This window comes from Eretmochelys imbricata, chromosome 3, assembly GCF_965152235.1.
Source record: "Eretmochelys imbricata isolate rEreImb1 chromosome 3, rEreImb1.hap1, whole genome shotgun sequence".
Taxonomy (NCBI): Eukaryota; Metazoa; Chordata; order Testudines; family Cheloniidae; genus Eretmochelys; species Eretmochelys imbricata.
Window position 1 is genome coordinate 120,943,258 of NC_135574.1, and position 24,114 is coordinate 120,967,371.

Consider the following 24,114-nt stretch of genomic DNA (forward strand, 5'->3'; position numbering starts at 1 on the left):
CCAACATTTATGACAAATGCAGTGAGATTACATGTCTGCATCTTAAGATGCAGACTTCACTTGTATGTTGATTAATTCATTACATTTGGTAGTTATGACCATTTATATATCCACACATACTTAATATTCAAACTGTTTAGCCAGTTTTTTTACATTGCTTTATTTCCTCCCAGTTGTGCTGCATTCTGACAAATATGTCCCAATAAGCAAGCCATTTTGCAAAACAGATCAAACTTTTATCCCATTAACCAACATAAGGATTGCAGAACTGCTCAGATTTATACACTAATTTTTTTTTTAAACTCTGGCTATTGGAACACAATTAACATAGCAAGTGGAGAATAGAGAGGGAAATAGTTTTAACAGGTATTTGAACAGCAATTGGTTTACCCTTGGCATAGAAAGTTTGTTTACTAATGCAATGTACAAGTTTTATAAAAATTAGTATGATCTGCTTTAGAATGGAGAGAGTGCCTAAATACTGTCAAACTACTCCACTCTTTTTAATAAAGTTAATTTTAAAACATACCATTACAATGGGAAAAAAAGTCATTTTATATTAAAAAGATTTAAAATGTAAACAGGCAATTTAAATGAAACAATGCTTTTAATATTCAAAATCAGACTGCCTTATTTTGCAAGGCAGATAACTACATAAGGAAGTCAATTTAAAAAAAAAATCACATTTGAAAATCAATTAAAAAACAGCATATTATTGTAATTTGAAGATTAAAGGAAAAGGTATTTTTCATGTATTTACTCTGAACATTTGATGGCACTGTGCAGAGTCAATTTTATCATTCACCTGTAGTTTCCCTAGTTGCTGTGAAATATGCAGATACAAGTGAGAAAAAATTGCCTATCAAACCACAGAAGTGCCTTGGATTCAATAGTGTATCTGAAACTCCTTTTAACTCATTTATTGAGATCGGCTATATTTCATGTTGATGTCTAACATGACTCCTGCAGTTTATTACGTCCATGGTTTTGTTTCATAGCATGTTATGTCCATCCCCTCATCTTTTGATATTGCTATTGTAGACACCTTTAGTATACCATGGACTCCACATTCTTCTCTAGATTACAGTACCAAACAAAATATCAAAACATTTATTCTTATAAGAATTTAGTAAAATGGATTGTAGAGTTTCTTTTAATAGCAATTAGTTAAAAGATGGTTTCCAAAAATCTACATGGCTTACAAGTACTGCTTTGCAGCAACAGAAGTGCAAGTGCTTCCACAAGCAGGCTGCAAAGTTGGCAGCAGTATCTCTTTTTTGCCTCCGCTATGCACAAGCAGCATAAAACCTTCAAGTAACAGACTGATAAGTTATCTAGTGTCAATGCATTTCTAGTTAAAGGTGAAATTAAAGCAATTTTAAAAGTATGGTACTTAACTTTAACTTAACCCTAAACCCACCAGATGAGTGCCACAGGGCTTTAGCCATATAGTTGTGTTTATAAAAGTGCCATTTTTATAAAGTAATCTCCTTGTTTTCATACTGCCACCTTTAAATTGGTAAAGCATATTGTGTGTCACCAGAAACTCAGGTGCTGAAGAACTTGTAACTAAAAACACATTTATCTGACAATATAAAGTGTGATCTATTTTTAAGCAGTTTCAGATTTGCTTTAACTCAAGATTAAGGTTAAGTTAATCATAACGAAACCAGGAATAACTTAATTTCTTCAGCTTTTATAGTTTAATTCCTTGTGAATTTACACACAAGACATTTATACCTCGCTATGGATCAGATTTATGACACCATGAAGCCTGCAATATCAATTCTTCACACATGGTACTGTCACTTCTTCATTTGGTGATAACAAAAACAATTTACAAGGTAAGCACCCGTAGCCACCAAGCCAACCTGAAATTAAACTACAAGAACTTATTTTTATTTATTAAAAAGAAAAATGTCACATGTCTCAAACTTGAGGTCTTCAGCATGATTTTTTACTATGTAGATTGGTAGTGGGCAAATAATCCAACAGAAAACATGTACAATAAAAATGCATTGTATACAAATACATCACATGAAACCAATGCAGACTAAAATAAATTACATTATTAAAAGTCTTTATTTAGGTTTGGTCAGTACAGGTAAGATAATATTGGAGTCACAGAGCAATATGCATAAACAAGATACAACAGTTCTTAAAAACTGAGTAACTATGCACACAAACTTCTTAAACATTCGGTCACCTAAGGAGAAATGCACAGATGTATGGTGGAAAAAAACTGTAATTAACACTGGAACTACTACAGGACTCCTTCAACAAGTCCATCTTTTAGTGATAAAACTACTGTACTGGGCAAACTTGGCAGTCATAAACCCACAGCTAATATGACAAATTTTGAATGTGGTGTAAATATAACAATATGAGTAAGAATGCCCTTACACAGCACAGGTTCTAGATATACACAGATTTGTACAGACATCATTTATGTTATACTTTGTGGAAATAATTTCCATTTTCAACTTCACATTAACTCATATAAAAATAACTTGAGCCTACACAAATGTCCTTTTAGCAACATTCAACGTAATTAACTGTTAAAATTTCCAAAGTGGCAGAGGTATTGAAGCAAAAAAACCACAAAAAGGCAAAACTGTGACAAGTATGCACTAATTTAAACGGTTTCTGGACAGTATCCTCTCCCAATTTAAATGACACTGTATAAAAGTGTTGCAGAAAAAAATGTTACAAAACTGAACCCTGGACATTTACATTGGAGTCCAAACCATTCTGAACATGACGAGAACCCACAGTTCTGTTACCTTTCATGCTCACTGTTTTCTCTTCTTGAGGATCATGATTGGAGTCTGTGTCATTTGAGTGGTGAGTGAGTGAGTTTTCACTGCCAGTGGGAGAGTCTACACTTTCATACCCAGTACTTAGTTGGTTTATGTAGCTACAACCTCCTCTGACTGTTCTATCTTCAGAGTGGTTGGAGAGCTTATTACCATTCCCTGGAGACGCTGGGAAGTCATCTTCCGTGCCACTACCCTCCCTATAAAATCCAGGCCCAGACGTCCTCTGATGGGAAGAGCTGCCATTGCTCGGTCCGTTAGCCAGACGGCTGCAGTCTTTACCCATGGCCTCTCCCTGGTCTGTAGGCTCAGAAGATGGAGTCCTGCTGGTACCTGGGGCTGAGGCCTGGGACTGCTGCTGCTGGAACTGAGCCAACTGCTGGCGAGTCTCCTTCAACTGCTGCTGGAGAACTAGAATGGTACTCTGCATACCCTCTACCTCCTCATCAAGCTGGATGATGAAGTCATTCAATTCTATATAGAGAAAACACATTTGGAGCACACACTTAATAGCTCACATACCTGGACCCTAAAACAGTACATAAAAGAATCCTGAGCAGATAGAGTTATTACTAAAGGTTCGTATGCTAAAGTTCCTAGAGGTCTGTATTTTCAGCTGTTGCATCTGCAAAATGTGTGATGTTGCAATGTTTTGTATGGAGGAAATCCTAAATTCCAAACTGCCATCTGCATACTTTTTCAAACACAGCTATTGGGTGAGGGTGGAGGGGTGTATGGAAAAATCCACTCTTGGACAAAGGGACGGTGTAGAAATACGTGCTGGGAAATAGCTGAACTCAAAAGTATTAGTAGGAAATATACTGCAAGTGAACTTCACTTCCAGGTACAATACTATAGCAGCTATCGTTTTAAAAAAAAAAAAAAGGTAGTGACAAAGCACATTCTGATGCAACATATGGGCTACTTGTAGGTATCAGAATAATTCAGAATCATTAGTTTACTAACAATAAGTGATTTAATTACTTTTCCTCCTTTCAGCCTTGCATAACAAGTACAACAGGAGAGAGATGGATTCCAGTCTGACTTGTGCACCATTAACAGATTTGTTAACCAAGTTGCAACTGTAGAATTTTTAGTTTGGATGTATAACAAAAGAAAAAAAAACAGCTCGCCTCTCATAGCCTGGATTGAGGTTGCAATACCGGGAGTCAGGGAAAGAAAAAATTGTATTGGCTAACTGAGCAAGTTTGACCAGGAGTCAATAAGAGAAATATGGAATCCCACAATGCAATTTTTGGTCACTTTTTACATTAAACTGCACATTAACTCTACGATGACAAAGCAAAACATGCAATCTATATTACTTTATTTTGATGTTTTATAAACAAAGTATCTCGAGAAGATGGACTTTTCAGAACTCTAACTCATATTATTTGCAGCTATAAAGGAAACTAAAAAAAGAAAATGAATGGTCATGGGTGGAAGAGAACAGAATTGTGAGCTGGTTACAGTCTCAGGCCTTTTAGAACCTCACTTAAAACATTTGGTTCTGCAGGGAGTGTGCGTTCATACCCCCAGTGGTTGCTTTTAAATCATTCTGAAGCTTGTAACACTGCATCATGTTCAAGAGCAGATACCTGCAGAGGCAGTTTTTGAAAGAACATTCGCTTCCTTTGTTTCAATTACCAACTTGATAAATTTAGAAGGAAAAAGTCACTTGGGTGATTTAATGCATTAATTTAGGGAACTGAAAAAGTAGTCTTTATTCCAGTAACATACTGCAAATTGATGTCACAATTGTAAGAACTATTTTCCCTAATTCTTCTAGGCATTCTACAATGAGCTTCCTCACAAAGGAAGCAGATAATCCTATCTTCAAAAATAAGTGCATCATGTCACAAACCATTAACCAGCTACAGGTTGTAAAGTCAAATAAAACCTGCATAGTCCTGTTGAACTTCTAGCTTTTCTTTTCCGCAACTGGTTTCAGGGACAGTGTCAGACTTAACTCCCAACTTTCTTTTAAAAATATTTTATAAAGAAGTCTGTTTAGGGCCACTCAGACAATAAATTTAGAAGAAAAATTTCCTGACCTATGTTACAAACTCTGAACCTTTAAGGCTGGAAATTTAGTAGTCTAGGATTTTTTCCTCCATTTCAGCTAGGTGAAAGTCAGTCAGTTCACAGGTAATTTCACTTGCAGGTTCAGAGGCACTAACAAATGCTGCAATATTTCGATTGTGAATATTGCAGAACATTTGTGTAAAAAATAGTCACTGAAATGTAAAAAGATTTGTGAACATTTCTACTGATTTTAGGTATTATTAAAAGCCTGTTTTTAGCAAATGAAGTGAGACTATAAAACATCCAATTAATAAAAAGTAAGAGTTTTAGATTTAACAGTTCAGCAGCTTTTGCTGTCCAAGGAGTGCAGAATATTGTGTTCAGACCCAAAAAGTTAAACAGTTTCATTCTCCACCTTAAAGTGACTCTGACCCCAGTGTAAACAGCGAAGTTACCCTTAAATATTTTGTTTTAGTAAACTAAGGCAACCAGCACCACAGATAAGAATTTACACATTATGTTTAACCTGACACTGTCCCTTTGATTCTGGGAAAGGGGGGGGGGGGGGGAAGTGTCTCCTGCTCAGTAACAGGATAATTTACAATATCCACATGACCAGTAGATTAAATAATTAAGCCAGGGCAAATGCAAGGCAATTTCCATTTTCTTAAAAAAGCCCTTACCATCCTGACTGCTTTTTAGTTCCTCACTATATTTCTTCTGTAAAGCCAGCTCTGCCTCAAGCTGTGCAATGCGTCCTTGGGACAGCTGCCTTCCAAGCTCTTGATTCTCCTGGATAAGCATTCGACACTTCGCCATTAACTTTTTGCCTGTTTGGCTGCAAAGGAAAGAGCCATCTATCACAAAATGAAGATAAAACCTTCTGTAATCTTCCTCAATTACAATTATAACAGAGATAGGAGATGCGATTTCTGCATGTCACAATTTAAGGAACATTGTGCCTCAAGGTAATTGTCATAGCAGAAAGTCTCCCTATAGTTACCACGTGCTGTTCCAATGTCTGTTGATCTTCTGTCGCCGTTCCATAAAAGCGAAAGGCAAATTCTATTACTGTAAATATGAATGGCCACAATGTTTTTGATTACTGACATCTGGACTATCAAGACACAATTTGGCATTTGTCCATTCTCAAAGGAAGAAAAAAAAAGGTTAACTATGTGCCTGGTAATCAGACAGTGAGTTACAAACATTAAAAGTGCTCCTTCACTTTACGTACTAAATATTTTACTAGCTAGTCAGCTTTATTTATTTATTTATTTATTTACACTGTCAGGTTTGAAGAATATTGAATTTAATGGGTTTTTTTGATCAGCATGAAAACTTCTTACTTAACGTACCTGAATGATTAAATATTTATATTTTTCCAGTTTCGTACTTTTGACTATATTATATACATTGCTTCGTTGTTTCCCCAATAGCTACAGTCAGCTCCTCCTTTGTGTTTTTCACAGAGTGTGAGGGGAGATAAGAGAAAATGGAGCTGAAAAATACAAGGCAGCAGGGGGATTCAGGAGCAAGTAGTGTTTTTTTTTTTTTGTTTGTTTGTTTTTTTAAGTTTAACCAGATTTCAAAGTTGACAGTGTACCTTTAAGAGTGCCTGGTGATCACAAGCCAAGAAACACCAGACCAAAAAGTATTTCATGGGGAAAAAGCAGATTTGATATTCTGCTTTTTGCAAAATCAGGAACATACACATCTTAAATCTTCATGTTAAAACTGCAATGTAGAGCATTATAGGAACTAGTATGCAAATTAATATATAGGCAATAATATTTATTTCATCACAAAATAAAGTTGATAGCTAAAGCCCTCTAACACTGTTGGTCTGCCAAAGTTTGGAAAGTAACCACAAATATTTTGCCTTCTTTGAGGTTTAGCAACATATATAATGAAGCAGTCCTCTTTTTCCACAGGAAATGAAAGCCCTGGAAAAACAGAATTAATGGGTTTGTGATTGAACTTCAGGACTTGTATTAGGTAACAAGCCTGAGGAGGTCAGCTTGAGACTGTATAATAAAGTTACAAGGGCAGAATGAAATTTTGCATATTAAAAAGGTAAAAAAATATTGCTAGTGTGCTTCAGACCACAGCTCTCCCCAGCAAAACTGGTGCCCAGCCAAAAGTCACTTCAAATCATCTCTCAATTAACTGTTTAAGCATTCAAGCTTTTAACACTTCAGATTTTTAATAGTTCTGCCAACTCTGTCCATTTAAAGTCTTCCAACTGACTCTCCCACATCTTTCAGAGGGGCTGCTCCAGAAGGAATCTGGCTGTGTAAAGTCCTGGAAGCCTGCAAATGTGCTTAATACAGCAACCTGTTCTTTATCTTGATGTGATGTCCAATGCCAAGTTCTTGAAGCTTAGAGTTGTGCTGACCTAATACAATACAAGTAATACAATTTAAGATAAAAATTTTCTACAGGATGCTTATTTATTCTGTGTAAACTAGGACCACTTTGGACTTAACCAATGTGACAGATATTGCAAAAGCTTTTAGGCAGACAGGCAATGATTTAGCCATTTCCAAGTTCCTGCTACTGGTAAGCTTTTATTCTGTATTTACTACCACTATAGATAATCATGTAATGTCTTCACAACAGTCACTGCCAACTGTTGCATGTATTAGTATGCACCATTAACAACTTCAGAAGCTTTGCACCATTCTAGAATGCCTGCTATTTCTTCACCATGTCTGTTCCTGCCACAACAAACCTTTTGCTTTTATTACCCGTATAGGAATTTGCACAGTTACCTATAATGCAATTTACTTTTCTAAACTTTACTTTGTCTAAACACTTTGCACTACTGAGTTTGAACAAACCTACCTTGCATGTTGAAGTATGTAATCAAGATAATACATGCAAGAATATCAAAGGCAGTAAATCTTAGAATAACTCTAATTAAAGTCACAGAACCAGGTTTTGCAACTGTATGTTTACCAAATTTATGTGCGAACACATACTATGAAACCTGTAAAAATGGAAGGGGTTAAATTTCAAAAGACTAACATTTGTAACAGTAAGTTTTCTATAAGTGAAGTTTCCGCCGACGTTTTATTTAAACAAAAATGCGTATTATGTACTGAATGTTTAAATGGTGATTTAAATGGCTTAATAAAACCACTCACTTCTTTCCCCCTCTAAACATCTGTCAGCAAGTATAATGCTGTATGCATCTACTACAATGAAGTCCCAGGCTTGATGCTAAACTTGGGCTTGCAATGGAATTGGAGCAGACGTGTGTCGGGTTAGTTCAGAACAATTAAAGATTTTGAAGGAGATCATCAACTCTTTCAAATATGAGATGAGGTGCCATAAAATAAAAGTGGTTATACAGAAGGACAGGACGAAAATGGGAAACCGTTCCTAGTGAAACAATAAAAATTTCTACAAACCCTTTATAGCTTGAGCAGTCTGACTCATCTCTTTACCAATGAAAATAAAATCATGAACCCAATGACAAATAAAAAAGAGTTCCTTAAATATTGAAACAAACAAACAAACAAACAGACTAAAAATAAATTGTTGATTCCTTGCATTCTATTTCCTGCATGTATCTAATATGTATTCATATACTTGCACCATGATTAGACTCAGATTACACAGAATTTGAATTAGGGAATATTGTTCAGTTCTTTTATCACTTACTTTTAAACACAACATAACCTCCCCCCCTCAAAGACTATATAAAAATTAGCAAAACAAGATTTTAAATACTTCTGCTTGAAATTAAGACAAAGTGGTAAGAAACACATTTGTCACCTCAGTGTCACACAACACAATTTGCTCCAAAGGACAGTTTTGCATCCTTTATCTAAATAAATTAACTGATTTATAAACTTCAAATTACCAAGAAATCAGCATGGCTGGTTTTTTTGACTGCATATTATAGTAAACAGTACTTTCAAATTACTTGGTAACACATTAACACAATTGTTCACTAATGCAAGTCTTACCTTTGTTTTGATGCTAGATCACTAAAACCTTAAATAATACTGTCACAGCAAAATAGATTCAATATATGTATAATTTTTTAAAAAAATTAAAATTTTGAAGGTTTTCTTTTGATGTAAATCCACCGCTTAGGTAACACTACACAAAAGCGCACTACTCTTTCTTGCCCACATTAATTATGTGAAGCACAACAGTTTAAGATACTTTAAGTGAGTTGAATTAAAATTTAAATGATCTTAATGAAAATTGCATTTTGAACAATAAGCAGTTAGAATACATTACCTTTTATAAAATGGAACCTGGTGGATTTGGGGTTTTGGTTTGTTTTTTTAAAATGATTTGGTTACAGTGAACTTTCCACAGTGTTGGACGGAGTCATGAAATAGTGCCCGACTGTATATTTAGAACATTAATGTTCTGACAAACTAATCAGCTAACAATACATGAGCACTATACCAGTCCACATAATTTCACATTTCTCTGCACACTTACACATCTCAAAACATGCACTCTGAGCTGTCCCATATTCTTGCAAATAACTTGGGACAACATTACAAAAAGGCATCAATAGAGTAGCAAAGCTCCTTAATTGATTCCAGCCAGAAGAATGCATGCGTTTAAATTTTTTTAAGAATATGGTCTTCCCTCTCTTTTCAGAGAACGAGACATCTTAAAGGTAACATTCTCGTTCATTACCCCAAAAGTTTCACAGTACAATAGTATTACCGTCGTGTTCCTTAAGCTCTATATTAACAACTCTTTCAAGGCACATATTATATAGAAGTGCAATACAAAAACAGGCATACAATGAAACAAAAAATACCCCATACCAACACTGAAGACAGTTGCCATTATGTGTGCCTTATATATGAAGCATTTGAGATCAGTTCTCAGAATAGACGTTTGAAAAAAATTCTCATTTCTGCATGTTTCCATGCAGTGAAATACTTATCACAACTAGTTTTCCTAATCATACACTCTAGTTGTGATCAAATATATTGCTTCAAACAATTTAAAACCTGCAATTAGATAGTACCTGTATTTTATACAGTCCTATTTTTGAGTCCACAGTATCATCAACCATCCAGAGAACAATCCATTATTTAAAATCATATTGACTTAAGGCTCAGTGAAATGCTATATAGCCCAAATGCTAAACAGTCAGAAGTGTACACTACCACTGATGCAATATGAAATAGCACTCTCTTGTGGCTATTTAAAGCTGGTTAGCAAATAAACTCTTTAATGCAAAATTCACCTCATTGAGTTTTGACCCAGCAGTTCAGTGAACAAGCAGGAAGTCCAGTCTTATTGGCAAAACTGACTTACAGTGTCTCTAAGTCACTAGGCTCAAGGTTAAGAGCGAAGCATATTCCATTTTTACATTTTACTGGAATTTTACATGTTCAATTCATGATTTAAAATCTCTAGGTTCTCTCTCCTCCAAACTGTCTGTAGACACAGTGTGCCACAGACTTAAGCCTTCTGTTTCTCCCTCTATTTCTTCAAATAGAACCACTTTGCACGTGTCTACATGTTCTAGAAAAGAAATTTTTTTTTCAGAGGCAGCCACTTCTTCAGAATAGTCCGACGCCATCAGGCCTCTGAAGCAAAGGGGGAGAAAAAAGCTGAAACACAAGGTTCATCTGGTAAGTTTTACATTAAGCATTACAAGCTGGACAGTATAAGAATGTGGCTTTTTGGCTCAAAACGTCTGAGTCTTGGTGTGGAAACGAGTACTTGGCTGTCCCACCATAGCATTCTCGCAGTGAGACTGTCAGGGTAGTCTTGACTGGGGAGTATTTGTTTTGTTTACCTATCAGGCGTAAATTTCCAGGCACTCAGTTCATTTTGGGCTTGTTCCAGTTTGTCTTTAGTCTGTTCCAGTTCACCTTTCATTTTTAGGAAAAACAAGTTGATGGCTGGGTCCACCATTGTTGATCTCAGTTGGGCAACACTAGGCTGCTGGACTTGCTTGAGGTACTGAATCTGATTCTGCATAAAATAAGAGAAACAAATTGTTACTGTTTATAATTTAAAAAGTGTCAATGATTTCAGAATGGACAGTTAAAAGAAGCCACATTATTCTGCTGATGGAGTTAAAAGAAGCTCATTTTCCTTCCATATTGTAACTGTTAAATTCACAGGCAGACAGCAGTATCAACTAAAGTATAAATTAGTAGGAAAATGACCCCAGAATAGAAAAAAATATGGCTCAGTTTACTTTAAATTTAAAGGCTACAAATTTTGCTTCTCTCTCCCAAATCTACTTAATTCTTCATACCACCTCAATTTAGGTTTGCATAATAAGAATAGCATTTAGGCTACTATAATACTCTACTTTTCGATTGTTTGCATTCTTCTGAAAGGTGACTACAAGTAGGAAGAGTATCAAAACCAGAGTTTTCCCAAAGTCAAATTAGAAATTGACTAGTTTCCATATAGCTGTAATGTAGACCAAATCAGAGTGATGACATTAATGTTGACAAATAAATAGTGGTTCTTACTATTTCCAAATTGTTTGTCTAAAATCCTGATGTGTTTATGAAGACCACAAAACAGGCACCTTTGATGCTGGTTTGTATTATTTGCGGTATTCTTATTTAAGAATAATCAGGAAGCTAAGGTTGAAAATCTGTGTTTTGTTACAGAGTATGAAACTTCATTATCTTGTTTTAAATTAAATTTAAGCTATACTTCAACAAAAAAAGGGTTTTTGTTTGGATTTAGGTTCTCTTGCAGAATCTGCAATCCAGTAATGAAATGAAAAGAAAAATTTATATTTACTTTTAATTTACCTATTTTCTTTTAGCACATGAATTACTTATAGAACTACTGTTACCATATTTAAATAGGATTCATTCAAATGCATTTTTGGAAGTGTGAATTCTTTTAACTTAAAAACCATGTCTTTATATACTTTACTTTAAAAGGGGTGCTAAACAGAAGTATCTGAATTCTAAATCCATATATTTGTTAAAATTACATCCCCTTAGCACAGGCAGAATCGGTTTATACTAAATTCAGTTTAATATGCTTCCTAAACCTCTCTCATGTTTCCATTACAACGAAGTAAATTAAGAATTTCACAGGCTGAAAGAAACATCAACTTTAAAAATTACATTTGTTTGATTTTTAGCTGCTGTGATCACTTATACACCCCAATCCTGTAGGTAGATATGCACTGGCAAATCCTTGTACCTAAGTAAAGTTTCACTTACGTCAAAGAAGCTCTGCACCAGGCACAAGGATCTGCCTGCAGGATTGAGGCTGCTTTGTATACGTGATAAACTAAAAAAAACACAAATATTTTTCTATTTTGTGCATTTGACAGAACTGCATGTCCAGTTAGCTTGACTGTTCTCTTTGTATAGTCAGTTTATGTTATTTGAGTGAGTCTTTCAACAACAAAAATCTGACTGAAAGACCACCACCACTGAAAACAGCAGCGAAGACCCAGGGGCAGGTTTAGTCCCTGAAACCAGTCTAAACTCTGATTGATTAGATTTTATTTTAATTATGCAACTTGAAGTCCAAGTGAAACAGTGGATATCTTAAACTAGAATACTCATTTTGTTTTAATCGTTTACAGAAGATCTTTCAAACAAACTTCAACTTGTCAACCAATTACAAAGCCTTTTTTCAAAGATGCTTTCCAAGAACAGGTTTATTATATATTCCCCTCTATATAAAACATATCACAGACAAAACTACACTAAAAACGTTATGGTTGCAAAGTTAAGCGGTCAAAAGTTAAAGAATGCCATGTGGTGTCATTTTGTATTTTTACCAACTATACTATGTCGATTAGGTAATCATTTTACATAGTGAAACATTCTATAGTTATTTAATGGACTTCATCTTTCCACTAAACAGTGAGACCTCACTAACTTATTTTGTTAGTTTACAAAACCCCATTCATCCCATTTTTCTCTTAGGTTTGCTCCACTCTCTTATATAATGCTGCCAGTACTTTATTTATGAAAATACTTCACTTCCAATGTTACAAAACAGGTTTCTACCATCATCATTTAAAACATATACCAAGCTTCCTCAAAGACTGCATTGCAAAATCAAATATGAAAGAGTAAAAAAAAAAAACAAAACAAAACAAAACAAAAAACACAACAAAAACAAACTAACTAGCCAGCCTCTCCAATTTTTTTTAATTAATTTTTTTTTAAAAAAAGCCCTCATACTCAAGGGTATATATCTTACATTATATCTTTTCTGTATCTCCACTTAGAGGTGGATATTCCATCCTTTTAACCATCCCCCAAAAAAGGAGATTCATAAAGGACGTGTTCCAAACATGTAAATGGGTTTTTTAAAGGGACAAATTAAGCTGCAATTTGTATTTTTTGACATCCTGAAGTTAAAATACATTTCCATCTTAAAAATATGAAAAAAGTTTCTGTATGAGAATCTTCTTTAGTTATGTGTGTCCTATCTGCAAACAATTTAATGACATTCCAAGTAAACCTCACGGAATTGTCACAGGATGGCTGTCTCTTTAAGGAAAACCAGGCTCAGTCCTGTCTGTGACCTCAGCTGATGGTGATATGGCAACTTAATTAGTGACCCAGCTGCAGAGAATCAGGAAGGACTTCTTAAATACAACTGAGAATGCACTACAGGGAGAGATGCTGTAAAGGAGATGGGACACGCCTGCATGGGAAGCCCAGTAGTTTGGGGCTGCTTGTGGTTAGAGCAGAGCTTTCCCATAGAGTTAACTCCTATTGGTGAGCTCCTGGAAGGGGTCAGACATCCAGAGAGGTAGTAGGGGAATCCTGCGGCAGAACCAAGACAAGAAAACCAAGACGCTCCGCAGGGGCCCGGAGAAGGGGTCAAGAAGCAGAGTACTTTGGTAGAGCCCGAGAAGGCAGAAGAACCATAAATGTGAGCATTTGTTTTGGACTTTCAGTTGGACCTTTTCTTACCCTAGAAGGGGAGTGAATTTTTATGTAAGATGGCAGGACAGCCAGGCCACAGAAGAAGAGCGAGGCCATCTCAGGGCCAAGAAAATGATAACCTGCAGCCAAAGACAAGGATCCCTGGCAACACTGCACCATGACACAAAGGAGCAGTACTCAAGGTAAGGATGCATCATTACAAGGATTTACATGATTGTCAAAAAATGTATAATCTCGTATCTACAGCTACTGGATAATTAAGTCTTTCAAGCTCAATGGTATGCCCCCCCACACACTTAAATTCAACAACTGATCTATGTTCTACAGACTCATCGTGGAAACAGTTTAATCTGACTATCTAAAAAGAAAGTGATTCCTGTATGTATTTCAAAAATCTCTCTCTGAACTGAAATAATGTTCCTTACCAGAAAAATAAAATTGTTGAAGTCATTCATTTGTAAATAAGAATATGGGGATGGGGGAAAGGAAAACATGCTCTCCCCTCATTTCTTAACTTTCACAGCAGAAGTAGAGGACTGTGACGATATTTCAAAGGTGGCTCTGCACCAGTGGTGTAAACCTGATAATATGTTTCACACTACTACTTCTGGCACCTCTGTGATCCCGAAGAGGAGGAGGGAAGAAGACTGGAGAAAGGGAAGGGGGTTGTGAAACTGTTCTCAATAGCGCTTAGGTCTTTGTTCCCCATACAAGCAGATCCTAGGAGTGCACTGTGAATGGATGGCACACTTAACCCCTATGATTAGGGAGCATTTTACAGCTCTCTCTCTCTCCTGAGTTTCTCATCTAATCAAGTATTTATTTTTTCAGTGAGCAAGGTAGAGGTGATATGGAAGAAACCTGTAAAAAGGAGAAAATATGGAATTCCAAGAGAATCCCAAACAAGGAAAGAGGAATCCCCAGAGGCCAAATTAAAGATAGAAAATCAGAAAAAAGTAAAGGGGGGAGAGGGTGAGTAGAAAGAAAAAACCATTAAATATAAAAAGAGGAGCAACTGAAGTGTAACCCTGAGGGAAAAGAAAAGCTGAGCTGCTAAATTTCAAAAGAATTCTGATTAAAAAAAAACCTCCTTTCCTAAAATTACTGCATTGTCTACCCATTTGAATCAGTGGGAAGGATAACAAAAACCAGCAACCCAACATCAATTTGAATTATGTCAGACCAGAAGCTCCAGCAGTAGACCTTGATTCTTTGCGCTTAAGGATAAAATGCCACTGACTTCCAAAGTCTGCTCCCATATCCAAAGTGAAGAAGTTATTTCACATGTATACATTCGATAAACTATATATTAAAAAAAGAAAATGGCCTCATGCAACAGGCTAGCAGCAGCAAAAGTATGGAATTGTTTGAATGTAACAGCACTTGAATTAGTGCCACTGATCAGGAGAGGAATGTCTTTGCTATATTAATTATCTGTTGTCGGTAGCTACCGTGAGGTGCTCTGCTCTGGTTCAATGATAAGTCGGCTACATGCATGTTCCCTCTGTGTGCTGCCCCAGCTCTGTGAAGATAGCTGATACAGCAGACCCCGAGAGAACTCCCAAAAACCACAGACTCTAGTAAGGTATGAAGGCACCCGGCCAGGTTTATTGTCAAACGAAGCACAGTAGTAGTTTTCTATAGACTCTATAGGACATACTACGAATATGTGCCCCCAGCAACTCAGTCAGTGGCAGGGCACTCCACTGCCCCCTAGGCTGGACAAAGATGTGCGCTCCAGGACCTATTTTTATACAGTTGCAGGACAGATTACTCATCCCTACTGACGTATTGAGGTACAGCCCCTTGACTCATTAAGGTGCTGTTTCCCACTTTGATCATGTTGGTTCAAACAAACAGATCTGTCCATCATGCTGCCCTTTTGACCCTGTCTTTGGGATGCACCTGGTTGTTCCTTAACTCTGTAAGTATCCTCTTATCGGGATGTCCAGGTGTCATCTTGGCACATGTTCTTCTTACTACTACTTATATCATTAGTACGTGCTTTCAAGGAGCCCTTTTCTTGCCAAGTACTGCAATTAGGGCCTGCCTCTGGCTCACAGCCCAGCTTTGCTTAGCAATGCTTGGAAGTACTTTGGTTCAGGCTTTAGGCCTCAGACACAAGGGTTTATGTTTCAGGGCCTCTTATTAAATATCTTACTTGAGTTTAAGTTAAAATGTATATTCTTCCATATTAAATTACTCTTTAGATTCTGATCCTATTTTCCCCTACAAGATAACAATATGCAGTACATGCTCAGCTGAAAACACATTCCTATAACATTAAGACATTTATCAACATTAAATACTTACAGTACACTCTTGCATTTCCTGTTCCTTAGTTGCCAGCCTCATCACTAGGATATTCTCTCTTCGGGCAGACTCTTGTTGTTGTTGCTTCAGCTTCTCTTCAGACTCTCTCAATCCAGTTACATCATTAGCTAATATTAATGATAAAATACAGAAAGCACAAAAACTTTAATAGCCTAGTTTACAACAGACTAGTTCAAAGACTATGATGACTTTAGAAAGAATAAACTGGTTGCTTTAAAAATAGATTAAAAGGAAAACTAAGTCAAAAACATCAAGGTTTAGATACTGGAATTACTCTAAAGTCCATTTTAAATTTGTGACATTAATCCCTGTTAGGCAGTTTCTACTAGTCCTTTTTTGAAAGCTTTCTATCATGTTAAATACCAGTAGTAGCAACTGCAACAGCGCTAGTGTAAACCAGCCACTGTTTGTGCCTCTTCTTCACTAGCACTCCTACTCTGCTACTAGGACCCAAGGAACTGCATTGGTATTAAGGGAGGGAAAGGTCTTCAGAAAGAGACCAGTATAGCTGAGGAGTGTGCATTCTCAGAACTGTACTCAATTTCTAAGCAGCATTGTTTTTAGACAATACTCAGGCTGGAATGTCAAAACCCCACAGTCACATTTTGACATTACAAAACTTCAGAGATGGCAATCCAATCACATTTTAAAGTTTCATTCCAACCAAACACACCATGTTAAAACATTTCTATTAGATATGTTGGAAATGTAAGTTAGGGATTCAATTTTTGTTTCTACTGACGTTATAATAATGTATGTTTTTGTTTTGCTCATAGCATTTGTCAACTAATATGACAAGATGCTGGAAGTGCTATTTAACAATGTTATTTTAAAACTACTTGAGCTCTTTTAATGCACACTAAGGAAAAAATTAATACTAGTTTTGGGGAGGATTTAAAAAAAATGTTTTTGTACAAAATCTGTAATAGTTTTAATCACCGACTATTTGTGCTGGTACAGCTGTTCCCGCACCTGAAGATGGCAGGAGCATTCGAGTGGAAGTTACACATCTAGTCCATTCATGCACTTCTACAGGGCTAGCGTGGTCCCAGCACAGAGGGAAACCATGGTATACACTCATTTCAGTTTGTTGCATGTACAAAACCATAACGAGCAAGAAACCAATTAGAGGTCAGTCTCTCTCAAAGCAAGCATGATAAAGACAGGTTGAAAAAGAGAACAAAGCCACCTCGAAGAGTAGTGGTACAAAGAATTCTCAAGATTTGAAAGCGGGGTGGTGAATCCATTATTTTAGCTGCCAATTCAATTAGTGACATAAGTAGGATTGGTAACTCAGCTACCCCTAAAACACACACATTCATCCAATCTTAGGGTGGGTGGAAATCTCTCTTCTTCTCTTTCAAAAGGAGAAGATCTACAGTTAAAGAACAGCATAGCTGGTGAATATTCAAAAGTGGTAAATTAAGATATATGATCTATACAAGACTTAACTGGCGATTCATTTTAGACCACTTCCCCTAACCAAAAATCCTTTCACTTCTCATCCTAGAACATTTTTGTAAAATGGCCTCTCTTTCACAGAGAAATGATTGCCAAAGTCTGTCTTAAAAATGATATGTATTCCCCCCTCCAGTCAGGGCACACCTGCTAATTTTATACATGCCCAAACAAAAAAGACCATTTACTGATAGATGAAGAAGCCACTGGAAGACAGGGGGTGGATATCTGCTCTAGAGGATGCAGGTCTTGTGGCCTATACTAAACCATCCCGGTCAGTGCACCAGCCAGGTAACACCTTCTGTTCAGATTATCATTCCCCACTGTAAATTTTTTTTTACAAGGCATATAAATCACTTGAAACACTATTTAAACAGATTTGTGTAACATTTGTGACTTTGAAAGTGGACTAACTTACAATTAAGATCTGTGTATTTGCCCTCCAGAGCCTGTACATATGCTTCATATTGCTTCCACCTATTAAGGGAAGAAAACAAACATTTCTGAACCTTGATTCATTAGACTGAGGCATCTTAATTTAAAAACACTAACATAATACACATTTGTACCATAACCAGAATAGGTCGCAAGGGAAACATGCAGGTGTGTGTATGTATACACACACACACACAGTTTATATATATATTTTTATATATATATAAAATCATCTATTTGCTAGTTAAAACGATGGAAAAGTTGACTTTCATGGCTGAAAGTCAAGTTTAATTCTGCTTCTGAACTAAAGAGAAAAGGATAAAGAAAAATCACTACCTTCTAAAAAAAATGACATACTAAAAGTCTTAGAAGGTTGTCTGCATTATTCTGGACAAAACTTTAGACCATTTATGTTTACTATTTAGTCATGAATATATGGAACACTTTACTTGTTCATTTAAATATTATCGTGTTCCCAAATGCAAAACTATCAAAACCAAAATTTAGTAATAAAAAGTGAACACAAACGCACAGCATACAAGTGGATTTAGAATCCATCCAGAGATTCAGACAGTCAAAATTAATAAGGTGAAAAGTTGGAAAGTTTTCTTGGCTTGAACAAGCCAGGATTGTCTTCTGAAAATCCAGTGAATGGGAGACAAATGGTTAAGTTATTGGCAAACAAGCAGTTGTTAGAGTTGGCCATCTTTTAGCTACTCTAGCCATGGAATACTTAAATAATCCATTTATTCAAAAAGACTCTAGATTACACCATCCTGATGCAAACAAAATTTGTGGGGGGGGGAGAGGGAGAATGGCATTTGGACATCCAGGTCAAAGTCTTAAGAACAAGAAAAAAAATTAGACTACTAAATAAACTACCTAGATTTTTCAAAGCAATGAGCTCCCAATGGACTTAATAGCTGACTTCAAGAGGTCTTTATCAAATGGTAAGGTATACAATAAGATTAATATTTTATAAATGACCATGAGACACAACTTCAGAATTTTGCTTAAATAAGAACATTCTTGCAATTATTCCTTGAGACATTTTTCCATTTCGATTAAAGGTCTGAAAAAGTCTAATCTGAGATAAAATTCAGTTACAGGGAAGGAGTGATCTGTCCAAATAAAATCTTAAATTTATTTATGAGAGCACCTGACCCCTAGGAATAAAGTGAATGCACCCAGTAAATAATATTTGTTAAAAGTTGCCATCTACTAATTTATAGGAACATTTTCAATCTGTTCTATTTTATGGCCAGCTTTTTTTTTCCTTCAAGATTTTCCTTTGGAATTTCTACTAAGTTCTGATGCTTAAATATCAATTTTCAAGAACAAAATTACTTACATTATTATTTCTCTGAAAATACCATACAGGATTCATTCTTGGGTCTTGTGCCCTCTACACATTTAGGAAATTTCCTTAGCTCTTAAGACTGTGGGGGGGCGGCTGCAGCAGGAGGCGCCTCTAGCACACCAGTAGTTTAACTCGAAGTCTGAATGCTGAGCTTGCTCCAGTCTAATTTTTTCAAGAGGCTGTGGATGTGCTTATCCCCAACCCCAAAGAGCACAGGGGGAGGTACAGTGTAGCCCCATTGGCTCCCAGTCCCCTTGCTCCGCAGAGAAAGCCTGGCATGTGGGCTGCAGCCTCCCTCTGCTGTCACCCCGCCTGTAAGCAGATTTTCTGGGAGCATGCCCTCCCAGGCTGCAGCCCTTTATTTCCTTCCTTGGCTATTGACTCAGAAACCTGCCTTCCACTTATGAGCACTTCAGTTGCCAGTAAAAAGTTATTTGGCAGTTGCTAATAAGTGGAATCTACTTATCTACCAAAAAGCCTTGCAGTTTTCATTGAACGCCACATGCTTGGGGGGTGTAAACAGACTCAAGGGAACCTTTTACTGCACACAATTAACCTTCATATGTCATCAGACAGCTCATAGAGGAAGTTCCTTTCTTGACCAGTCAAAAAGGAACTAGCTCAAAATGTTCAAGCCTCTGAGGTACCTGGGGTTGGAATGTTCTGATCACAGAAAAGCCCTGCCATACAGTCAGCCTACAGGTACCACAGAGGAGCAAAAATCTGAAGAGCCAGGAAGGCACAATATCCAGGAGTGAAAATCCTGCACTGAGGTTATTTACTGTGCTTTAACTCCTGCCTTTGACATATGTTCCTATAACAGCATCTATTCATAACCCCAGAGAACTCATCTGCAGCAGGAGCTGCAGTGAAATGCTACTTCCTGAAACGTTAAACTTGAGACAGAACAGCACATTTAATAGGTGTTAACTAACAGCACTTTTTCATGAAAATTGATGGTTTAAAGGCTAGGAAGATTAAGCCAGTTTCCTAGTAACTGTCAAAGTGCAGTTTTACTCAGAAGTATGACTAAAAATGCCACATTCTTATTGAACAGATTTCTTTTGTGTAATAGTCATCTGTATTTGCTTGCTTGTGTGACAAGAGTTACTACACCGGACCCTCGCTAGAACGCAGGATTTGGGATTCATGTGCAGTACCGTGCTCTAGTGGGGACCGCGTTAAAATGCATTACAATTAAAGGAATTAAATTTGGGATCCATGGCCACGACCGCGTTATATGCAAACTCGTGCTATACAGATGCGCGCTCTAGCGCGGGTCTGGTGTACTTGTTGCCCCTGTTAATACAGAGCATAGCTAGAAAAAATGAGCTGGATTCTGTTCATGCATCAAGTATTTGTATTACAGTGGTTCTTAAAGGCTTCAACAGATATCAAGGCCCAATTCTAAGCACAGTACAAACAGTTCAGAATCCTTGTCATTAAGAGTTTACAGTCTAAACAGACATGATAGACAAATGGGTGGTAGGGGTAACAGGTTACCCAAGCGCTCACAGCAAGTCAGTGGCAGAACTGGGATCAAAACCTGCTTCCCAGAGCAGCACCTTATCTTCTAGACAAATGGCACAAGTACCCTCTGAGGAGGGTTTTACAGATTTTAAGGCTAATAATAGTCAACATAATCTAACTCAGTGGTTCTCAAACTTTTTGTATTGGCAACCCCTCTCAGACAGCAAACCACTAAGTGAGAGACACCCCCCCATATAAATTAAACGCTTATTTAACACTATTTTAAATGTTAAAATGAATTTACCTTTTCTCGCCACTTTTAAAATTAAGACAACCATTTTTTACTGAATTGTTATAAGCAGAAAATTTTTTTTTTTTTAAAGTTACTGTCTAATTCCAGGGTCGGAAAGAAACTGTGTATCACTTTTTACACCAGACATTAGCACAGACTTCAGAGCAGACTTGCTAGCTAACTGGGAGGCTGGGAAAAGTGGTATTAACAAAAACATACAAATATCACTTTTCACAGCAGATTTGCTAGTGCCCTATTGCAACTCTTACTTCTGTGCTGCTGGTGGTGGTGGCAGGTGCTGCCTCAAGAGCTGGGCAGCTGGAGAGTAGCAACTGCTGGCTGGTCGCCCAACTCTGAAGACAGTGCTGCCACCGACAGCAGTGCAGAACTGCACAAGTAAGGGTGGCAATGCCGTATCATGCCACCTTTACTTCTGCATAATGCTTGGCCTTTATGGGGGGGGGGCGCTTTAGGCCACAAGCCTCCTTCTCCCCCCCCAGTACCACACTATAATTTGTAATTTAACAGTCAGACACACACTGGGGGGGGGCTGATTTCAGTGTTTTGATTGGTCTAGTTTAGTGCAGCTTTTCAGCAGCTGAATAATCAAGCCCTCTGTTGTCCCACCTTTTTAGCCTCAAGATGACAAACCTGCATGCACGATATTACAATCCCCAGAGCCCAATTTCCTTAACGTGGTGATAATACAAATATATATTGATTAGAAACAAAGATTTCTGCATTATGTTTACAATACTTTCTGAAGTAAATACCTTTCTACTGCAATGTAGGGTGTGTATAGTTTTCCAAAACACTAGATTTAAACTATATAATTTAAAGTAGTTGCTCTCTGCTTCATGCATGTACTCGTGACCCCCATTTGTGAACCTCCTAATCTAACCTGATCTCCTGCATAAACACAATGAATAGAATTCCACCCAATAATTCCTCTACTCAGTTTAACTTTTGAGGAGCTATAGTTTTGTTGTTTTAAAAAGATAGATGTCAAACTTTGATGTGAAGAGTTCAAGTGAGGAGGACCTACCACACCTGATAATCTGTTCCAATATTATGTTTGCTGTTAGAAAGCTTGCATCTTATTTCCCCATCTGATCCAGCCATTGGATCTTCTTATGACTATCTAAGATTAATGTGCTCTCTAGCCATCAGGATCTTCTCCCTGTATAGGTCTTCAAATAAAGACTGGATGCCTCTCCTGAAAATATGCTTTAGTGACACATTATTGAGCTCAATACAGGAGTAACTGGGTGAAATTCTGTGGCCTGCATTACACAAGAGGTCAGACTACTTCAGGGTTTCCTCAAACTTCATTGCATGCGACCCCCTTCTGACAACCAGAATTACTATGGGGACCCTGGGAAGGGGGACCAAAGCCCAAGCCCCACCACCCAGGGCCAAAGCCCTGCCACCCAGACGGGGCGCCACAGCTTGAGGGCTTCAGCACTTGGGCTCAGATGTCAGTTTCAGCCCCAAACCCCAGTAAATCTAATGCAGCCTGGTGATCGTATTAAAATGGGGTCCTGACCCACAGTTTGAGAACCGCTGGGCTAGATGATTTAATGATCCTTTCTGGACTTAATGTACAAATTTGATATCTGATTTATTACAGAGAAGGTTAATAGACTGAAGGACCTCAGTCTCTCATTGAAGGACATGTTTTCAAGACCTGAAACCTTTTAGTTTTTTTTAACTCAATTTTTCAACATCCTTTTAAAAAATTTACTGTACAGATCTCTGGCATTTCTTCTTGTTGCTTTCCACAGCGATACAAGCATAACTTATCTTGGATGATTGACACTAGAGCCCATACTTCCTCACTAGCCTCCTACTGGTTTTATACATAGATTAATAAAAAGGGGAATAACGAAATTATGCACAATAGTCATCCAGGTAGGGGAGTAATTTGTTCCACATGATCTTTGGGGCTCTTGCTCCCTTAAGAACAAAAACTGTCTACCATTGGTAGGCTCCAACAGCAAACACACACTTTATGGGCTTTAATACTGTTAACTGACATTTCCAGAAAAAGTAGCATTGACATCTAATTTTAATCCACTACTAGGAGTGGAACCACCACACCACTATTCCCAGGGTTTACCCAAAAAAAGAGACTTGGGTCAAGGATATCATTACTTATGGTTCTGCCAGAACTGTTCCATCACAACCCTCTAACCAACATTCACTAAAAAATATGATTTGGACAGAGTAATAGCTGAGAACAATGACAAGAAGTTTTCTTAAGCAACATCCTAGCCTTCTTGGAGTGGATCAATGCCTTCCCTTCAACAATAGCCAAGCGTATTCCCACTTTCCTTCATTAGATAAGTTATGGACTCAACCTGTAGGCTTGTACCCTGCAACTCCCTCAGAATCTGTCCAAATCTGTCAAAGCTCAGGTAGGAAAGATGGTGCCAATCATGCACGGTTTTGTCACAACAAAGACAGCTTAGTCCAAATCCAAGTGGTTTTAGCTGCAAGTAATTTTAAAAGTCATTCAAAATAATAAACCTGTGACTGTTGATAGATTAAAACAGACTCAGTCAGGCTGTTCATCTTCTGGAAAGGTGATGATCAGAACTTTGAAGATGCTATAAGGAAGATAGGTTTCAGAGTAACAGCCGTGTTAGTCTGTATTTGCAAAAAGAAAAGGAGGACTTGTGGCACCTTAGAGACTAACCAATTTGAGCATAAGCTTTCGTGAGCTACAGTTCACTTCATCAGATGCATACTGTGGAAAGTGTACACTAGTCTCTAAGGTGCCACAAGTCCTCTTTTTCTTTTTATAAGGAAGATATTTTCCTTTGCCTGTATAGTGAGGAGTTTTCAACATTTGTGCTGCAATTGTTCAACCTTAGAACATGACTTCTCTGAGTAGCCTCCCTTTGTATGTTCCACTTCAGATGCGCATGCCCTCCATGCGGCTTTAATCTGAGATTTTTGGTAGCAGTGCCTCTTCATCCCATGACTTCCTCATGTCCATACAGAGGCGATACAGAGCTGTGCCCAAGAGGTCAA

At 37.3% G+C, this 24,114-nt stretch overlaps 1 protein-coding gene across 2 annotated transcripts in view; it reads right to left on the reverse strand.

Moving 5' to 3' along the window:
• Positions 1 to 2,063: 2,063 nt before the first annotated feature.
• Positions 2,064 to 24,114, reverse strand: part of WTAP (WT1 associated protein) — a 36,520-nt gene continuing 14,469 nt past the window's right edge. Inside the window, exons 4-8 of one of the 2 annotated variants that reach the window (XM_077813293.1) lie at positions 17,940 to 17,998; positions 16,043 to 16,170; positions 10,633 to 10,811; positions 5,525 to 5,679; positions 2,064 to 3,290 (exon numbers count right to left, since the gene is read on the reverse strand). In XM_077813293.1, coding sequence (XP_077669419.1) covers positions 2,707 to 3,290; positions 5,525 to 5,679; positions 10,633 to 10,811; positions 16,043 to 16,170; positions 17,940 to 17,998 — 1,105 coding nt within the window. In that variant the 3' untranslated portion in view covers positions 2,064 to 2,706. Of the gene's footprint in view, positions 3,291 to 5,524; positions 5,680 to 6,620; positions 7,240 to 10,632; positions 10,812 to 16,042; positions 16,171 to 17,939; positions 17,999 to 24,114 lie in introns of those variants that run through there. The other variant, XM_077813294.1, reaches the window with a different exon arrangement.